General features: G+C 44.4%; 1 protein-coding gene across 9 annotated transcripts in view; it reads right to left on the reverse strand.

Moving 5' to 3' along the window:
* The window catches only part of rfx1 (regulatory factor X1), a 76,879-nt gene that overhangs the window by 15,062 nt on the left and 44,326 nt on the right, over positions 1-17,491 (reverse strand). For all 9 annotated transcript variants that reach the window (XM_008103726.3, XM_062971487.1, XM_062971485.1 and 6 more), the window contains 5 exons: positions 12,900-13,296; positions 10,908-11,089; positions 9,773-9,892; positions 1,456-1,571; positions 127-245 (listed from right to left, as the gene is read on the reverse strand). In XM_008103726.3, the coding sequence (XP_008101933.2) occupies positions 127-245; positions 1,456-1,571; positions 9,773-9,892; positions 10,908-11,089; positions 12,900-13,296 (934 nt within the window). The remainder of the gene's footprint in view (positions 1-126; positions 246-1,455; positions 1,572-9,772; positions 9,893-10,907; positions 11,090-12,899; positions 13,297-17,491) is intronic.

Below are 17,491 nucleotides of genomic sequence, written 5' to 3' on the forward strand. Positions count from 1 at the left end.
ATCCATACAGTTGATGCCAGCCTGCTAAGGAGTTGCATAATGTGTGTGTTTTTAAAATTCAGTCCTCTCTTCCATGTGGCTCTTTAGTGCTCAGTTTCCACTTTGGAAGACATTCTTTACACATACCTCACAATGTTCTCTATAGAGCAACTGGAAAGCCTTCACATCTTCAGGCACAATGCCCTCAGGGAGGGTCTTCCCTTGTAGATCTATCTCTGCAAAGTCAGGCAGGCTACGAGATGCGTCTACAGAGGAAAGAGAAGTGAAGCCTTGGGTTTAGGAAGGAGCCCCATTTTGTCATCATTCACTCAAAGTTGAGCCCATAGTTTTAGGTATCTCCATATACCGTATTTCACTGGATAACAGTGATAACGGTGTAACATAGTCACACTCAGGACTTGAAAACCAAGGCACGAAGAAAATGTTTTTGGGTGGGCTATGTTACTAATTAAGCTACATTGTGGGGCATAACGATCTCCCATATTTTGAGGGAGCACTAGAGAAATGGGGTAGGTCTAATTCGGTAGGTTAGGCTCTGCCATTTTCATTGCCCATCATGAGTGCGACAGATGAACACCGGGGCTTTACTGTTTAAGTGTATTATAAGAAAAACCGGAGCCCCCGGTGGCCAAGGGGATAAAAGCCTCGTAACTTGAAGGTTGGGTTGCTGACCTGAAAGCTGCCAGGTTCGAATCCCACCTGGGGAGAGTGTGGATGAGCTCCCTCTATCAGCTCCAGCTCCATGCGGGGACATGAGAGAAGCCTCCCACAAGGATGATAAAACATCAAAACATCCGGGCGTCCCCTGGGCAACGTCCTTGCAGACGGCCAATTCTCTCACTCCAGAAGCAACTCCGGTTGCTCCTGACACGAAAAAAGAAAAACCGTTCTGTGACAACAATACAGCTAATTTTCTGTACACTCTTCATGCTTGGTTGTAGTAGATCAGAAAATGATTTTGCTATGGATTTCTAATCTTTGGGAAACTGGATCCACACTGAAAAGTAAACCACCTGGCAGGCCTAGGACCATTAGAATGCCAGAAAATGTGAAAGCAGTAAAAGCATCTGCTGAGAAGCATGCCATGGTACTGGGAATATCAAGATGAAGTTTGAGGAGGATTCTGCTTGCCAGTTAAAACCACATCCTTACAAAATGATTTGTCTGATAGTATTTTTGAAACTCAATAAAATAAAACTTCTTTTATGTATTTTTAGAAATATATACAGATAGCTTTGTTCATTTTTACACCCATTCAAAATGTGGGAGATTTTCATGTCACACCCTGTATATATGTCACACGTACACAAAGCTTCAAGGAACTGTTTTCCAGAAGCCAGGTGGTTCCTGACAACAGCACAGAGTAATTGGTGTTACATCTCTCTCTGCTTCCAGCGCAAGCACCTCACATAGTCTAAAGTTCCTGAACACAGAAAAGAGAGCAGGCCTTCTTACCCAGGAACTGCTGGTACTGTTGCACTTGGGCACTGATGTCAGAGAGCCCAGAGGCCTGCTGCTGCCCCACAGCCACTCCGTTGGTCATGCCCTCCATCTTCTGAATGGATTTGAGCCTGAAAGGCAGAGTAACTTTGGGTCAGAACATGATATGATATCAACCACTGTATGTGGGGTTTGAGAGGGAGCAAGCACAGTGCCAGGACAGGAAGGAGGTGAGATGAGAAGTCACACCATGACAAGCTCCGTTCAAGACCTGTTATGATTGAGCCTCGTGGCTCTGTTTCTGACAGGCGTGGGCGTAAGACTCCTCGAGAGTCGGATACTCTCGAGGAGCGAGAGAGAAAAAGACTGCGAGACATATTTGCAGCACCCTCTGACGAAGAGTCTTTCGAAGGGTTCACGGAGAGAATGGAGGAAGGGCTGGTTAGCTCAGAGGAGGATGAGATGGATTGGACTCGGGTAAGGGAGGAATTGGGGGCCACTGGCCATGATGGGACAGAAGATGAATGGGGACCTTCAGGATTAGACCCATGGCTTAGCTGGAGGGATGGGACGGGATCCACAGCTGGAGATGCTGTTGGGCGTAGTCAGAGGTGTTCCAGCTCTGACGAGGAAAGTGATGAGGAAACGCCCGGGTTAAGGAGGACAGCTGACAGTGATGAAGATTTGTAACTGGCATAAAATGGGGCTTGGGAGCAATTGCAAATTGCGTCGGGCAAGGTAATCTGGGCAAACGCTTGGGATCCGTGTGTGTGTGGGACGCTTCCCTGAAGACTTGTGTGCTTTCCTGTGCTGTGACGTAAGTTGATTGAAATCCAGGGTCAGACGGCGGGAGGGATTGTGTGGGCATTTGTTTGTGCAAACCTGTGCTTACTCTTATTAGCTTGACCTTCCGTCGTCTTTCTGACGGACGCCATCTCCTGCTTTGAGAACCCGGACTGAACTGACCACGGCTTGTCTTCCCCCCTTCTTGGACTTGGAAAAACTACAAACGTCTGCTTCTGGCTTTGATTTACGGAACGGAACTGGTCTACTCTACTTCTACAATCCTTGGCTGAATTGCTCGTGTTGGAGATCCTGTCTACTGTGTGTGTGTGGGAGCGACGCAAGTTACTCTAAGCACAGTGCTGGCAGCAGAGAGGAATCTGCTGCCAATTAGTTGCATTCTTTGTATTTTTTTGTTCCTTGGCTTTCGTTCTGTTAATACCTAGGCTGAAGCAAGCAGTTTGTTTTTACCCGGATTAAACTCCGGTTTAATCCGGTTTATCTTTTGAACATTTACTTTTGTTCCTTTTTGCTCCTAAAGGCAAAAACTGCCTGGCCCTTGTGTTTTTACGGGCATTTTTGAGTTCTGTAATCTAATAAACTCTGTTACTTTGAATCTTGTGGCGTTCTGTCCTTGACAGATTGCCCGACGCCCATAAAAAGTTTATTGCAGCAATAAACCCGTCAGGAAGACGATGGATGAGTTAAGAGCCAAAGTAGACCAATTGCAAACGGCCTTAAGCCAAACAGCTTTTGCTGTGAAAGGACATGTTTTGACTCCTGAACGCTTTGACGGAACCAGGTGCAAGTTGCCAACCTTTTTGGCACAAGTGGAGCTTTATTTTTCTCAGCTCAGTGCTCATGCTTTTCCTACTGACACTAGCAAGGTGGCTTTTATTTTGAGTTTGTTGACCGGTCCCGCAGGACAATGGGCCACTAATTTAATTTTGGGAAATGACCCAGTCAAGGACAATTTGAATAATTTCAAAAGGTTGTTAACTGATACTTTTGGGGATCCTCTCCGCACGGAGAACGCTGGGTGGGCTCTGTATCGGTTGAAACAGGGAAAGGGGACTGTTTTGGATTACTTAAATAAGTTTAACCTGTATCGCCACCAGCTGGATTGGGGGGAAAATGCATTCATGCTTTTATTTACTGCTGGGTTAAGTGATATGCTCCAGGATGAATTAGCACGCTTGGAGCCGGCTGAAAGCTGGGACGCCTTAGTAGCTAAGGTGTTGCGTTTAGACGCAAGGTTCGAGGCTTGTAAACACTCAAAAGCAATGTGTGCGCCACCTATGCATGTAACCAGGGCACCTGTGGTGATGGGGGAAGAGCCCATGGAGCTTGGGGTCTTTAAAAAACTGTCTACAGAGGAAAAGAGCCGTAGGAGGCAGCTGGGCTTGTGTTTGTACTGTGGGAATGCTGGGCATTTTGCCAAAAATTGTAATGTGAAACCTTCCCAGCTTTCGGGAAAAGGCCAGCCCTAGTGCGACGTGAGTCCAACGCACTAGGGCTCCTCAAGCAGTCAACTGAGGGGAGGAAGCATGTTTTCGTACCCATTACATTATCTGTTGGGGGAAGGGAACTTGTTTCTACTCTGGCACTGCTGGACTCAGGAGCTACGGTCTCCTATGTAGATATTGAGTTTGCTAAGAAGCATGGCATTCCTAGAGTGCGCAAGGCATGCGACGTGTGGGTGGAGGGAGCAGATGGGAGACTGCTGGAGACTGGGGTGGTTAACCAGGAAACCTCAGCAGTAACGTGGGAGGTGCAGGGAGTAACGGGAACGTTTGTGTGGGATATTACGAGCTTGCCTAGATATGATGTGATCCTGGGGATGGATTGGCTAGCTGTAGTAAACCCACAAGTGGATTGGGCAACACGTAAAGTGATCTTAAAGAGGCAGGATTGTTGCACTCTAAACGTTACTCATGCTGATATGGAGGGAGTGCCTGCTGAGTATGGGGAGTTCTCTGATGTATTTTGTAAAAGAGAAGCGGACAAATTACCACCGCACAGGCCATATGATTGCGCCATCAAGTTGGCAGAAGGTGCGAAACTGCCAGCAGGGAGGCTGTATGCCTTGACTGTACCGGAAAGGCAAGCTTTGCGGGAGTTTTTAGATGACAATTTAGCCAAGGGGTTTATTCGCCCATCTAGTTCTCCAACTGCGGCACCAGTATTCTTTGTAGCCAAAAAGACTGGGGAACTTAGGCTGGTCTGCGACTATCGGATCCTAAACAAATACACCATTCGGGATAGGTACCCGCTCCCTTTAATCTCGGAACTGTTATCAAGGGTGCAAGGGGCTAAGGTCTTTACCAAGCTTGACCTGCGGGGGGCCTATAACTTAATCCGTATACGGGAAGGGGATGAATGGAAGACGGCATTTAACACGTGTTTCGGTTGCCACGAGTTCCGAGTCATGCCTTTTGGGCTTTGTAATGCTCCTGCGGTCTTCCAGAGGTTCATGAACGATGTGTTCAGGGACCTAATTGACCAATTTTTAGTGATTTATTTGGATGATATCTTGATTTTTTCTAAGGACGAGAAAGAACATCGTCAACATGTCAAGCAGGTTCTGCACCGACTGCGGGCTAATGGGCTTTTCGCCAAGGCTTCCAAGTGCGTCTTTCATGTGCCTGAAGTGGAGTTCCTAGGTCATGTAGTGTCAGGTAGGGAACTTAAAATGGACCCACATAAGGTTGACGCCGTCAACTCATGGCAGGAGCTGAAAACTAAGAAGGATGTACAAAGGTTCTTAGGTTTTGCTAATTACTACCGGGAGTTTATTCCGAATTTTGCAAAGCTCACGGTACCTTTGACGCAGCTTCTGCGCAAGAAACAGCCATTTGTGTGGGGGCGGGAAGCTCACGAGGCGTTTCTACAACTTAAGTCTAGTTTTCAATCAGACAACATACTAACCCATCCTGATGTTGACAAACCGTTCGTGGTAGAAGCGGACGCTTCTAGCTACGCGTTGGGGGCTGTATTGTCTCAGAAAGATTCCTCAGGGACCTTGCGTCCCTGTGGATTTTACTCGCGGCAACTAACACCCTTCGAGCAGAACTATACCATATGGGAGAAGGAGTTGTTGGCGATTAAGGTGGCGTTTGAGGTGTGGCGGCACTGGCTTGAAGGGGCACGGCACCAGATCGTGGTCAGATCTGATCACAAGAATTTAGAGCACTTGCAAACAGCAAAGAAGTTAAACCAGCGTCAAATCCGATGGGCTTTGTTTTTCTCCAGGTTTAACTTCAAGGTGCAGTTCGTAGAGGGGAAGGCAAACTTGCGGGCCGATGCTTTATCCCGCAAGCCGGAGTTTAAGACCAATGAGCAGGTTGTATGTCAGACCATCTTGCCTACTGCCTCTCTGTGTGTTGTAGATAATGAGCTCGGGTTACATGACCAGATCCTTGAGGCTCAGAGGGATGATGTGTGGACACAGGAGCAACTGATGCTGCTCTCAGCAGGTAATCGTACCATACTGCCGCATCTACAAGATCAAGACGGAGTATTGGTACGCAGGGGGCAGGTCTACGTACCAGTGGGGGCCCTCAGGTTGGAGGTGATTAGAGCCCACCATGACGAACCCATGGCTGGGCACTTTGGCAGATTCAAGACCGTGCAGCTCATTACCAGGAGCTATTGGTGGCCAAAGATGCGGCAAGACATTCTGCGCTTTTGTGACAGCTGCGCCGTTTGCCAGCAGAGTAAGACGCCTGTTGGGCGCCCTAGAGGGTTGTTGTCGTCTTTACCTGTTCCGGACAGGCCATGGCAAATCATTTCCATGGATTTCATTTCAGATTTGCCTAAGTCTGGGGGTTATACTTGTATTTGGGTGGTGGTGGATTTATTTAGTAAACTGGCTCATTTTATTCCTTGTTCAACCATTCCGGCGGCCCCTACGTTGGCCTTACTATTTACTAAGCACATCTATCGTTTGCACGGAGCACCCGAGGTGATTATTTCAGATAGGGCTCCGCAATTTGTGTCACGCTTTTGGAAACATTTCCATGAGTGCTTGGGGACTAAGTTAAACGTTTCTTCAGCCTTTCATCCGCAAACGGATGGACAGTCGGAACGGGTTAATGGGCTCTTAGAGCAATATCTGCGTTGTTTTTGTTTAGATCAACCCACGGCTTGGGTGAAGTGGCTACCGGTGGCGGAATTTGCTTACAACAATGCGGTGCACACATCTAGTCAGCATACGCCGTTTGAGCTAACTTATGGTTTTCACCCACGGGGAGGTGTGGCGCCGTCGACCAATGTGGTCTCTTCGGACCCTGTGTACCGCTCTACGGAAATGGCTGCATTGCATGATGTTGCCCGTCGCTTACTGCTGGAAGCTAAGGCAACGCAGAAGACTCAGGCTGACCGCCACAGGCAGGCAGGGGAGGAGTTGGAAGAAGGGGATTTGGTGTGGTTATCTTCCAAACATATTAAACAGGCTGGGGGAAAGTTTGCGCCTCGGTATTTGGGTCCCTTTCCTATCGTTAAAAAGATTTCTTCCGTTGCGTTTCGTTTGCGTTTACCGTCTAGTTTAAAGGTCCATCCAGTCTTTCATCGTTCGCTGTTGAAACTTGATACCTCTAGTCGTCGTGGTGCTATAGCGGAGGGTATCACTGCCACTTCTCCGCCATCGGGGGAGGAGGCCTTTGTGAGAGGGGATAGTGTTATGATTGAGCCTCGTGGCTCTGTTTCTGACAGGCGTGGGCGTAAGACTCCTCGAGAGTCGGATACTCTCGAGGAGCGAGAGAGAAAAAGACTGCGAGACATATTTGCAGCACCCTCTGACGAAGAGTCTTTCGAAGGGTTCACGGAGAGAATGGAGGAAGGGCTGGTTAGCTCAGAGGAGGATGAGATGGATTGGACTCGGGTAAGGGAGGAATTGGGGGCCACTGGCCATGATGGGACAGAAGATGAATGGGGACCTTCAGGATTAGACCCATGGCTTAGCTGGAGGGATGGGACGGGATCCACAGCTGGAGATGCTGTTGGGCGTAGTCAGAGGTGTTCCAGCTCTGACGAGGAAAGTGATGAGGAAACGCCCGGGTTAAGGAGGACAGCTGACAGTGATGAAGATTTGTAACTGGCATAAAATGGGGCTTGGGAGCAATTGCAAATTGCGTCGGGCAAGGTAATCTGGGCAAACGCTTGGGATCCGTGTGTGTGTGGGACGCTTCCCTGAAGACTTGTGTGCTTTCCTGTGCTGTGACGTAAGTTGATTGAAATCCAGGGTCAGACGGCGGGAGGGATTGTGTGGGCATTTGTTTGTGCAAACCTGTGCTTACTCTTATTAGCTTGACCTTCCGTCGTCTTTCTGACGGACGCCATCTCCTGCTTTGAGAACCCGGACTGAACTGACCACGGCTTGTCTTCCCCCCTTCTTGGACTTGGAAAAACTACAAACGTCTGCTTCTGGCTTTGATTTACGGAACGGAACTGGTCTACTCTACTTCTACAATCCTTGGCTGAATTGCTCGTGTTGGAGATCCTGTCTACTGTGTGTGTGTGGGAGCGACGCAAGTTACTCTAAGCACAGTGCTGGCAGCAGAGAGGAATCTGCTGCCAATTAGTTGCATTCTTTGTATTTTTTTGTTCCTTGGCTTTCGTTCTGTTAATACCTAGGCTGAAGCAAGCAGTTTGTTTTTACCCGGATTAAACTCCGGTTTAATCCGGTTTATCTTTTGAACATTTACTTTTGTTCCTTTTTGCTCCTAAAGGCAAAAACTGCCTGGCCCTTGTGTTTTTACGGGCATTTTTGAGTTCTGTAATCTAATAAACTCTGTTACTTTGAATCTTGTGGCGTTCTGTCCTTGACAAGACCAGATAAATTAATGTAAATATATACGTAAATGTTTTTCCTCTCCTGCTCAAAAATAATTAAATATATTAAATATCCAGTAATGTAGATAAGAAGTATTTAAGTGGCTGAATATAGGGCAAAGGAAATGCCAGTGAGACATGGAGGAAAATACTCCCCGCAACAACCAAACAACTAAAAATTGCTGACTTTTATAATGTTAAAGTTCTCACTATGAACTGCTTTTCAGCTTTAGTTGAAAATGAAATTGAAAGTGAAAGTGAGGAAAGTGAAAAAGATAAGGTGGCCAAATGACCGTGTGGAAATATAAATAATATAGAAAATTCAAACAACTCTAGAAAGAACAAGGAAAAAGATGTGAAGGCCACTGAGCTGTCAGATCAGCTAGACTGCTCCAATACACTACAATTAATTGCCATAAAAGTTGAGCATATTTACAAGAGGCGAAGAATACTAATCTGCAAAAGGGATTCTATCATCAAGAAAGAGGAAGAGAAAAGACTATTGGAGCAGACAATCTGTGAAATAGCCTTGGCTAAAGCTCCCTTAAGGAGTCTACCCTGTTATTCCATGAAATAGGAAACTCCTCAAAATTGGTGTTCACTTCTAATAAAGTCTGTTATGCAACTATAGAAGAACAACCTCCCCACCCCCCCACCCCCGAACACCATACAGCTCGTTAAGAGGCATGTGCAAATTTCACTAAAGAGAGAAGTAAAACAATTAGATCTTCATACAGCGGAAATGCTGGCTTCTTGAAGTTGCCAAACAAGAGTCATATTAAGTTTCTATTCAGACTATATACCTTCAATGCTTTTGTGCTTGAGAACCAAACAAGCCATGTGTTCTATAACGATGTTACACTTCCTTTAGTTTCAAGAGCAAAACAGCTGAGCTCAGGAAGTTTAAAAGAGTATAGTACAGAAACACCAAACCTGATTTTGGAAAATAATCTCAAGGACTCTTTTCCAGCTCTCCCTGAGCAAAAGCAACTGGAAATTATTAAGAGACCGGAACTGCTGCTGAAAGTAATTTGATTCTGAGTAAAAGAAGTCAGTCTGAGATCCCACACCTACACAGGACTTAAGTGATCCTTTGGATAAAGAAGATCTATCCAACCCAGATCCACTGTCAACTAAAGGGCCCAAAGCCATGGAAGGGGCTCCTCAGACATTATGCCAAGCACAGAGTGATGAGTTACCCAGTGAAGTAGAGCTGGACATACATTCTACCAGAGCTCTACCTTATGAATTTCACAATGAAGGGGTTGGGAAATTATGGGCCCAGAGCTGGCCAAATTAGTTCAAAGCACAGACCCAACTCCTGCAAAGGTAATGAATAGCTGTGGCTCTATATCAGGTAGAATAGAGTCCAAACAAAATAGAAGACCGGGAAATAATGGTTGCATTTAGATTGATCATCTGCGGCAATGGAATGAAATCATATTGGACTAAGAAATCCAAACTCAAACTCACTTTCTATCCTCTCATAGTGTCAGGACAGGTTGTGTGACTATGCAACAGAGGTTCTGCACTGCACTGAAGGTAAGGCGAAGAAAAAGCCCAGACATACCAGAAGGAAACCATGGAGGCCACAGTAGACACTGGGAAGTGGGAGAGAACTTAGGAGACCACAGAAGAACCCAAGAAGTTTCATTATACCAAGTCAAAGCCAAGCATTGCTGTACCACGGAGCTATGGACATTTCCCTGTTTCTTACCTCTGCTTCTGGGAAAATGGTTGTTGCCTCATGGCCAGGTGTTGCTGATCCTCCATGAGCCGAAGCAATGGGGAGTTGGCTTTGATGCGCAACCCATAGTAATGGTATTTGGAATTCCCTCTGGGGAGGAGGAAATAAAGTCAAAATCCCATACATTTGCACACACATCCATTTAGCTTCAGCAAAGCATGCACTGCTGAAGACCGAGTGCTCTTTCCCAAAGCTAAAGCCACCTACCAAGACATTTCAATGGTCAGAATACCAATCAATCTGCATGGTCATTTGTCTTGAGCAACCAGCGAGGCCTAATCGTAATATGACAAAATGTCTTGGAAGACTTCTTTGCATACTTAATTTATTTGCCCTGACAACAAACCTATGAGACTGCTTGTTATTATACCAAACATAGTTATTTATTTTTCTTGACAGTTTGTAATTCACCTTTTGATTCAGGTTCCAAAGTCAACTTACAGCAAATAAAACTGTCAGATAAAGCATGTTGTTGTTTTGTAGTAGTCATTTTTTAAAATTTGTCTGCTGGATTTCATTTTGCCCACTAGTTCCATAGACTAATTTGCCTTCTGCAAAAATAAAGAGTTCTGCGAGGGATCATGTCTATCATGGCAAGCATTTTATAAATGGAAAGCACCTCTGTCACACTTTCAAATGATAAAACCAAATACACTAGTTCCCCCCTCCCCAAATTAGGAACTTTTGTTTAAAGATTACGAAGACAATATCTATGAAGCATTTGAACACTCAATATTATAAAAACGTCCACTACTATTATTATCGCTTATTCCAACATAATCAGTATTCTTATAGGATGAGATTTGAACCACAACCTCCTCAAAACTATTGACTAACCCACAGACATACTTCATGATTACATACAATGAATATTTTCAAGCACACATACCAAAACTACAACAACATGTTTTCCTATTAATATTCTACTGATAAGTTATCAAGACAAAAACACAAAGCAAATATTTCACCTATCTGACCACTGCAAAATGCTGCTTGTAATGCAAATCAGAAAGATGCAAGCTCCAGGACTAGGCCTGAGGACTGGTGGGCAAGAGACCTCACTGGAAGCATATAAGCCCCAGTGGGGAAGTTCTCCTCTGCTTACCTGGTTCCAAGCCGGCGAGTACGAAGACCCATAAACACCGAGCGGATCAGCTTGCCAAAGGATGCTGCGTTGACTGGCTCCAGTTTCTGCTCCTGGCAATGCAGGAGGTAATGGCAGTACAAGGTACTGCGGGGAAGGCTTACGCCCTCAGCAGTCTCATAGTTATCCAACAGCCACTGGACCTGCCAAGAAAGAGGGCTTCGCGTTACAGTTTCTTCCAACTTCCCTTCAAGCTTTGATGCTCTCCTTTCACTTGCGGTTATTAATTGACAGAGCTCAGGCTTTTTGCCACATATCTTCCAATTAACAATTCAAGCACTGTCACTTCTGGGTGGCAGATGCCTGTCTTAGGATCCCTGCAAGAGTTTAGTCCTTGTTTCTACAACCCAGTCCCTAACTGATGCAAGGAGGCGACGTGGCCCTAAGTTTAGCCCTTTTTAAACAAGGACCACAGGGGCTCTTTACATGCTTTGGCTGGCTTCTCAATCCAGTTTCTGTTACATTAACACAGGCAGAACTCTCAGCAGCCACATGGGCAGCAGTGAAAAGATATGGCTGGGTGTGTTTCAAGCTACTCAATATCATCTTATGGTGGTATGGTGAGAAGAACCCAGGGATCATAATGAATCTAATGTGGGACAAATAAAGAACAGGTTGATTTGACAATCCGTGAACTAGATCAGCACTGTCTGGAAAACAGTATTCCTGATAGGCATGACTCAAAGAGGAAAAGCTATGAGGTGAGAGATGCAATGCTCAGAGCTGGAAAACCCAGACAGCATTGCCCTCCCACTACTTAACACATGACAGAATCCTTCAGGAAGCTTTTCTATGCCAGTTAAATGAAGAAAGAAAATTAAAGATGCACATTGCCTGTGTGTTTTGACTTTATGTAAATGGTATGGACAACAGCGTTCTTTTAATGCAGGCCTGCACAACCTGTGGTCCACCCGGTATTTTGGACTTCAACTCCCAGAATCCCTGACCACTGGACAAGCCAGCTAGCACTTCTGGGAGCTGGAGTTCCAAACATCTGGGCGACCACAAGTTGTGCAGGCCTGCTTTACTGGGATCCAAAACTGACCACAGTGCCTAATGACAAAATCACTTTTGCTGAGAACTTTGACAGAACCTGGCACATAGTAATTTTTCACATTTGTCCATATATAAGTATGCCTTTGACAAATGTTGTGCCTGCCTTTGAGTCTGTGACAAATCGTGTGTTCACAATAACTAACACACTGCCCACTAAACCAGGAATGGGCAAAGTTTAACTCTCCAGATGTCTTGGACTGCATCTCCCAGAATGATTTGCCATTGGAAGTGGGTCATGCTGGGAGTTGCAGTATGACAGTATCTAAAGGGCTACATTTTGCAAAGAGGTGAGATTTATTGAAGGTAAATTGCCCAGTCTTGCATTTAAGCATGAAAAATCAACTGCAGAAGGATCAGGCGTGGGAGACACAACACAGAAGTAACATGTGTAAATAGGGCCAAGATGTCTTCGTAGTTCACAAGCTCAGCATGAGCTTGAAGGGTAATGCAGCACCTGAAAAAGCTAACAAAACATTTGGCTACATTAACAGAAGCATAATGTTCACGGTGCAGGAATACGGTAACAGTCCCACCTATTCTGCACATATAGCTTCAAGCTGGTAGAGCATAACAGGGCATATACAATTCCCTGTCCTTCACCCATTCCAGCAGCTGTCAAATCCTGGAGAGTTCCTTACTGCTGCTGCTCTGGATGATGATCAACAGAGAAGGGATGATATGGTTAGTCCTAGTTTGGAGAGTTGAAGAAATAAGCATGTGTTTACAGATCGAACCCTAGGAAGTCCAGAGTCACCATTTTGTCACCATTCCCTGGAATACAGTAATGAAAAACTACTGCATAAGGCAAGTGCTTGGATTGCCTGCAGAGGGGAGAATCTAAGTTTCCAAGTCCAGCGAGCTTCAAGTGGAAGTGTAGTGGAACGCTTATGTACTTACAGTTGCCGGGGAGGCACGGGTGGTGTGTGAATAGGACTGGCTTGAACTTCCCAGCATGTAGCCTCCTTGTATCACATAGGTCCCTGTACTGCTACTACTGCCGCTGCCACTGCCTCCTCCACCACCAGGAGTGCTACTTCCACCATTTCCTGCGCCGCCTCCTCCTCCTCCTCCACCGCCGCTGCCTCCTCCTCCTCCTCCAGCACTGCTGCCTCCACTTGGGTTGGCTATGATCTGCCCTCCAGAGACATACATAGGCACTGAGCCACTACTGGCCACTGTCTGGGAGGTTGCTGGGCTAGAGACCTGTGTTGAAGTGCCTTGTGATTCATAGTAGTTTGCTCCAGCGTTCTGAGTGTAGAGAGGGGTCTCTGTGTAAGAATACGTGTTGGAGCGTCTGAAAGGAAGAAAATCATGTCAGGTACTGGCGCCATTATGCTCTCCATGTGGAAAAACAGCAATTCATGATGGGTCAGTGGTAGGTAAATATATGCCCAACCCTACAGCAAACAAGGAAGGGCAGGTTGTAGAGCTAACCTCCACTTCCTTGCCACTCAGCTCAAAAAAGTTCTTTTTTGTTTGTTTGTTCAACTGTTCAGCTGCAAGATGATTAAGGGATGGCCCTTAGGACATTTCTGTTGTTTTTAAACAAATTCAATCTATTCTCTCATGGGTCAATGGAATTTTAAGCAAATTATGCCAATTCCGTGTTTCAGGATCTTGTTTTGGGAAAACAGGAGAAATCCTTACAGTATATTCAATTCTCCACATTTACTGGTACCAGGGGCACAAAATCACTGTGAAAGTGAAAAACTGGGGATAAGGAAATTGCTTTTTTTTACCTGAGAGAAAAGCTCTCTAGACATTTCTAAGTCTTTCAAGTATGTCTCTATGGCCAACTTCTACTAGAGCTGACAATAGAATCGCTTTTGAAGACCTAGTGATTTCTAAATAATTTTAGACCCTTCAGCATAACAGAAGGAAGTTGATCATAGAGACACACTGGAGCACCTGGAGGTTCTAAGAGAGAAAATTTTAAATTAATTCTGCAAATAATCAAATCCACAAAAATCGAAATCACAACTATAATTGCTTATGGTTCCTTTCCCCAAAATATTGTGTCCAATTTCCTACAAATCACAGAATCATTGTGTTGAAAGTGGTCGCACAGACTACTGAGTCTAGCTCAGTGCAGGATCTCCAGCAAGTAGAAGGCCAGTAACAACAACAACAACAACAACAACAACAACTTTATTTTTATATCTCGCCTCTATCTCACCGAAGGGACTCGGGGCAGTTTACATGGAGACAAATTCGGTTCAACAAGGTTAAAACCAAACATAGATCTCAATAAAATCAACGTATCTCAATAAAATCAACAACATTACAACAAGGCAATAACATAGTAAATGATTTCACTGCTCAACTGGTCTTACTGTCAAGACATTTCTCCAAATGTTGAATCAAGATATAACCTCCTGTAACTTTAAACCATTAGACTTGGTAGAATGCATATAGAACTTTCTATACTACTAGCTGTGCCCGGCCACACGTTGCTGTGGCGAAGTATGGTGGTATGGGAAATAAAGTACTGATGAATTGGTGGTAGTTAAGGTAAAGGGTCCCCTGGGCTGAGTGGGTTGCTAGGAAACCAAGTGAGCGGAGCTTAGCCTTCTAACTGGCAGCAATTGGATAAAAACAATTATTCCTCTCCCTCTAATTAGGACTTTATTTTTCTTTTCTTTTTGTTGTATCAACCTAGAGGCATGGATGAGGGGTTGTGCTGTCAATTTTCGAGGATGTGGGGTGTTTACTTTTGTTGTTTTGTCCGCTGCCGTGATGCCATCACTCTTTTATATATATAGACTAGCAGAAAACCACACAAATGGCTGACAAGGCTGACTAATGAGGCTCCTACTATGATCTGCCTATGTGGGGAAGTGTATCACATTAATACAGATAGGTAACATGACCACTGTGAGTACTATTTCAGATGAAACCAACGGTTTAAGTTGAATACATTAAATACATGTTGGATTGTGAGTCTGTCTGGTTAGTAACCTTCTAAAGCAGTCAAACAACAATAATAACATGTGTTGGATTAACTGCAATCAATATTTGGGGGGGGGGGGACAGGATTATATGGGGATGTGGTTTCCACAGTGAAAGAGGTTCATGACAGACCTGGAATAAATCAATAAATACATGTGGTATTAAATGGCAGTTTACCTCAGTACATATGTAAGGAACAGAGAACTAATGTAATATCCCCATTTTGTCTTTTGATGCCACTGCTTGTAGATGACCAATTTCCTCCAAAGTCATTGAATATGCCAAGTGGGACCACAAGATATAAGCCACCGTTAACAACCTGATGTCAAAATGGGACACCTACTAAAAATGTTACTGATGTCATTGTTATTTATCTTCAAACTGACTCTTAAATTCTGGAAATCCAGTCATGAGGTTTTCCGTTGCCTTTCTCTGAGGCTGAGAGAGTGTGACTTGCTCAAGGTCACCCTGTGGGCATCCATGGCTGAGCAGAGATTTGAACCCTGGTCTCCCAGAGCCCTCGTTCAATATAGAAACCGCTGCCCCAGGTTGGCTCTATTTCTTTCTATTAAAATGATAAAAAGTGGCCAATTATATCAAACTACTTGGGCAAAAGCAGTGGGGGGCAGTTGTTTGTTTGCTGCCTCACACAGTGGGACTACCAAGAGTTTCCTGAGAAGGTTGAAGCTGCATTATCCATACTCTCTGAGAGTTCAACCACCAAAACATTGCACTATGCTGTCTCATATGTCTGCACTAGTGTGTATACAGTAGGTGGATAAAGAAAGGAATGAGGAGTTAAGGGAGATGTTAGGCAGGCTGCCTAAAATGAGCAACGATGCAAGCTCAATTCAAGGGAGGCCAACTGTACCATTGCCAGGACACTTAGACATTGAGTAAAATCAGGTTTTAAAGCAACAGTATTTGACAAGAAGCTGGAGGAGTGGGCATTAATGATGCATGTAATCCTTATTTAAAAATAATATCTTTTTAAAAAGGCAATCTATCATTAGTCAGTACAGGGGATTCAAAAGGGAGCGGTTAACTATTTCTACTGCTATTGCTATTGCCATTGCTTCCTTCTATTACAGGCTAAATGCTGTTCTGGGTTAAAGCTGGCAAAATGTAGGCTCCAGTAAACATACTCTATATACTTGTGTATAAGTTGAAATCCCATATAGGTCAAGGGCAAGTTTGGGGACCAACATTACAGAATATGATCTTTGGATAAATAAAGGGCCATTTAGCAGAGAGGGGAAAGTACGAGAACTGACTCAGGGGACAGTACTTACATTAGGAGTTCCCAAACTTTGGTCCTCCAGATTTTTTGGACTTTAACTCCCAGAATTCCTGAATGTTGTCAAAGCTGGCTAGAGCTTTTGGTAGCTGAAGTCCAAAACACCTGGAGGACCAAAGTTTGGGAATCACTAACTGACACTGACCTATGGATAACCCAGGGGGTTGGTTTTTTTGACTGAAATTCTAGACTTAAACATTAATATATACAATAAGAGGATCGTGAGACTGAGAAAATAAAGCAGAATGTTTTGTGTTTTATAGAATGTGTAGGTGTTACAAAAATACATAAAGAAGCCTGTACAGCATTAACAACATTGAGGTTCGTTTTTTTTTTTTTTAATTGTTCAGTTCAGTGTTCAGCACTGGGAAACAGATAAAACTTTCCACTTGGCACTTGAGGCAGTGGAACTAGGGAGCTGTATAAGAACTCATATTCAACTTAGCTCTCCATGTATTTTGGCCCGAGCTGATGCTTTTCATGCTAGGTTAGACTCTTTTGTTTCTTACACTGCCAATGAATCTTCTGTTTTGCAACCTCCCATCACAATAATTGGTGCATGTAAATGTTACTCCTTTCATTATTATTTCAGTTTATGAATGATTCCAGAGTGGCGATTGGCTCAATTTCTTCCAATAAAAACAATATCACTTCAAAGGTGATCAGAGCAATCCTGTCAGATGGAGCAGGAAGGAGTAAAGTGATAAACAATTTATCATTTCCTAACTCCAAAACTCATCTGACCTCAACACTAAGAACAAGTTCTATGTGTGTGTGTGTGTTGTGGATAGAGAATGAATTTGTTTCTCCTCCTCCCTACTTCCAACAGTTTATTGGTTGCCCAAATCTACTGGAGACAAGGAGAGATCCTAAAGCCTAAGAGTCCTAGAAGCTATGGCCACTGGGAGGAATGAGACTGGTCACCTTTGACTTGGATGCACGAAAGAGTCAATGTACATCAATGTGAATAATTGAATCATAAATCAAAAGGCCTTCAGGCAGTGGCTCTATAGACAAAATGTAAGTCTTCACTTTTAAGTTCTTGCTTGCGAGAACAAATTATTCAAAAACCTTTCTCTCTGGAGGATGAGATTTTTTTTTTTACTTCAGTGATTTCACACTTCCAACTCTTATTTTATGATTGCAAAACTTTGAGTTTGACAGAAAACCAACCCTTTAATGCAAAAGTGCACAAAACCTACATTAGACCTGAAATTGACAGCCCCAACTGGAGCAACCCATT

This window comes from Anolis carolinensis, chromosome 2, assembly GCF_035594765.1.
Source record: "Anolis carolinensis isolate JA03-04 chromosome 2, rAnoCar3.1.pri, whole genome shotgun sequence".
NCBI lineage: Eukaryota > Metazoa > Chordata > Lepidosauria > Squamata > Dactyloidae > Anolis > Anolis carolinensis.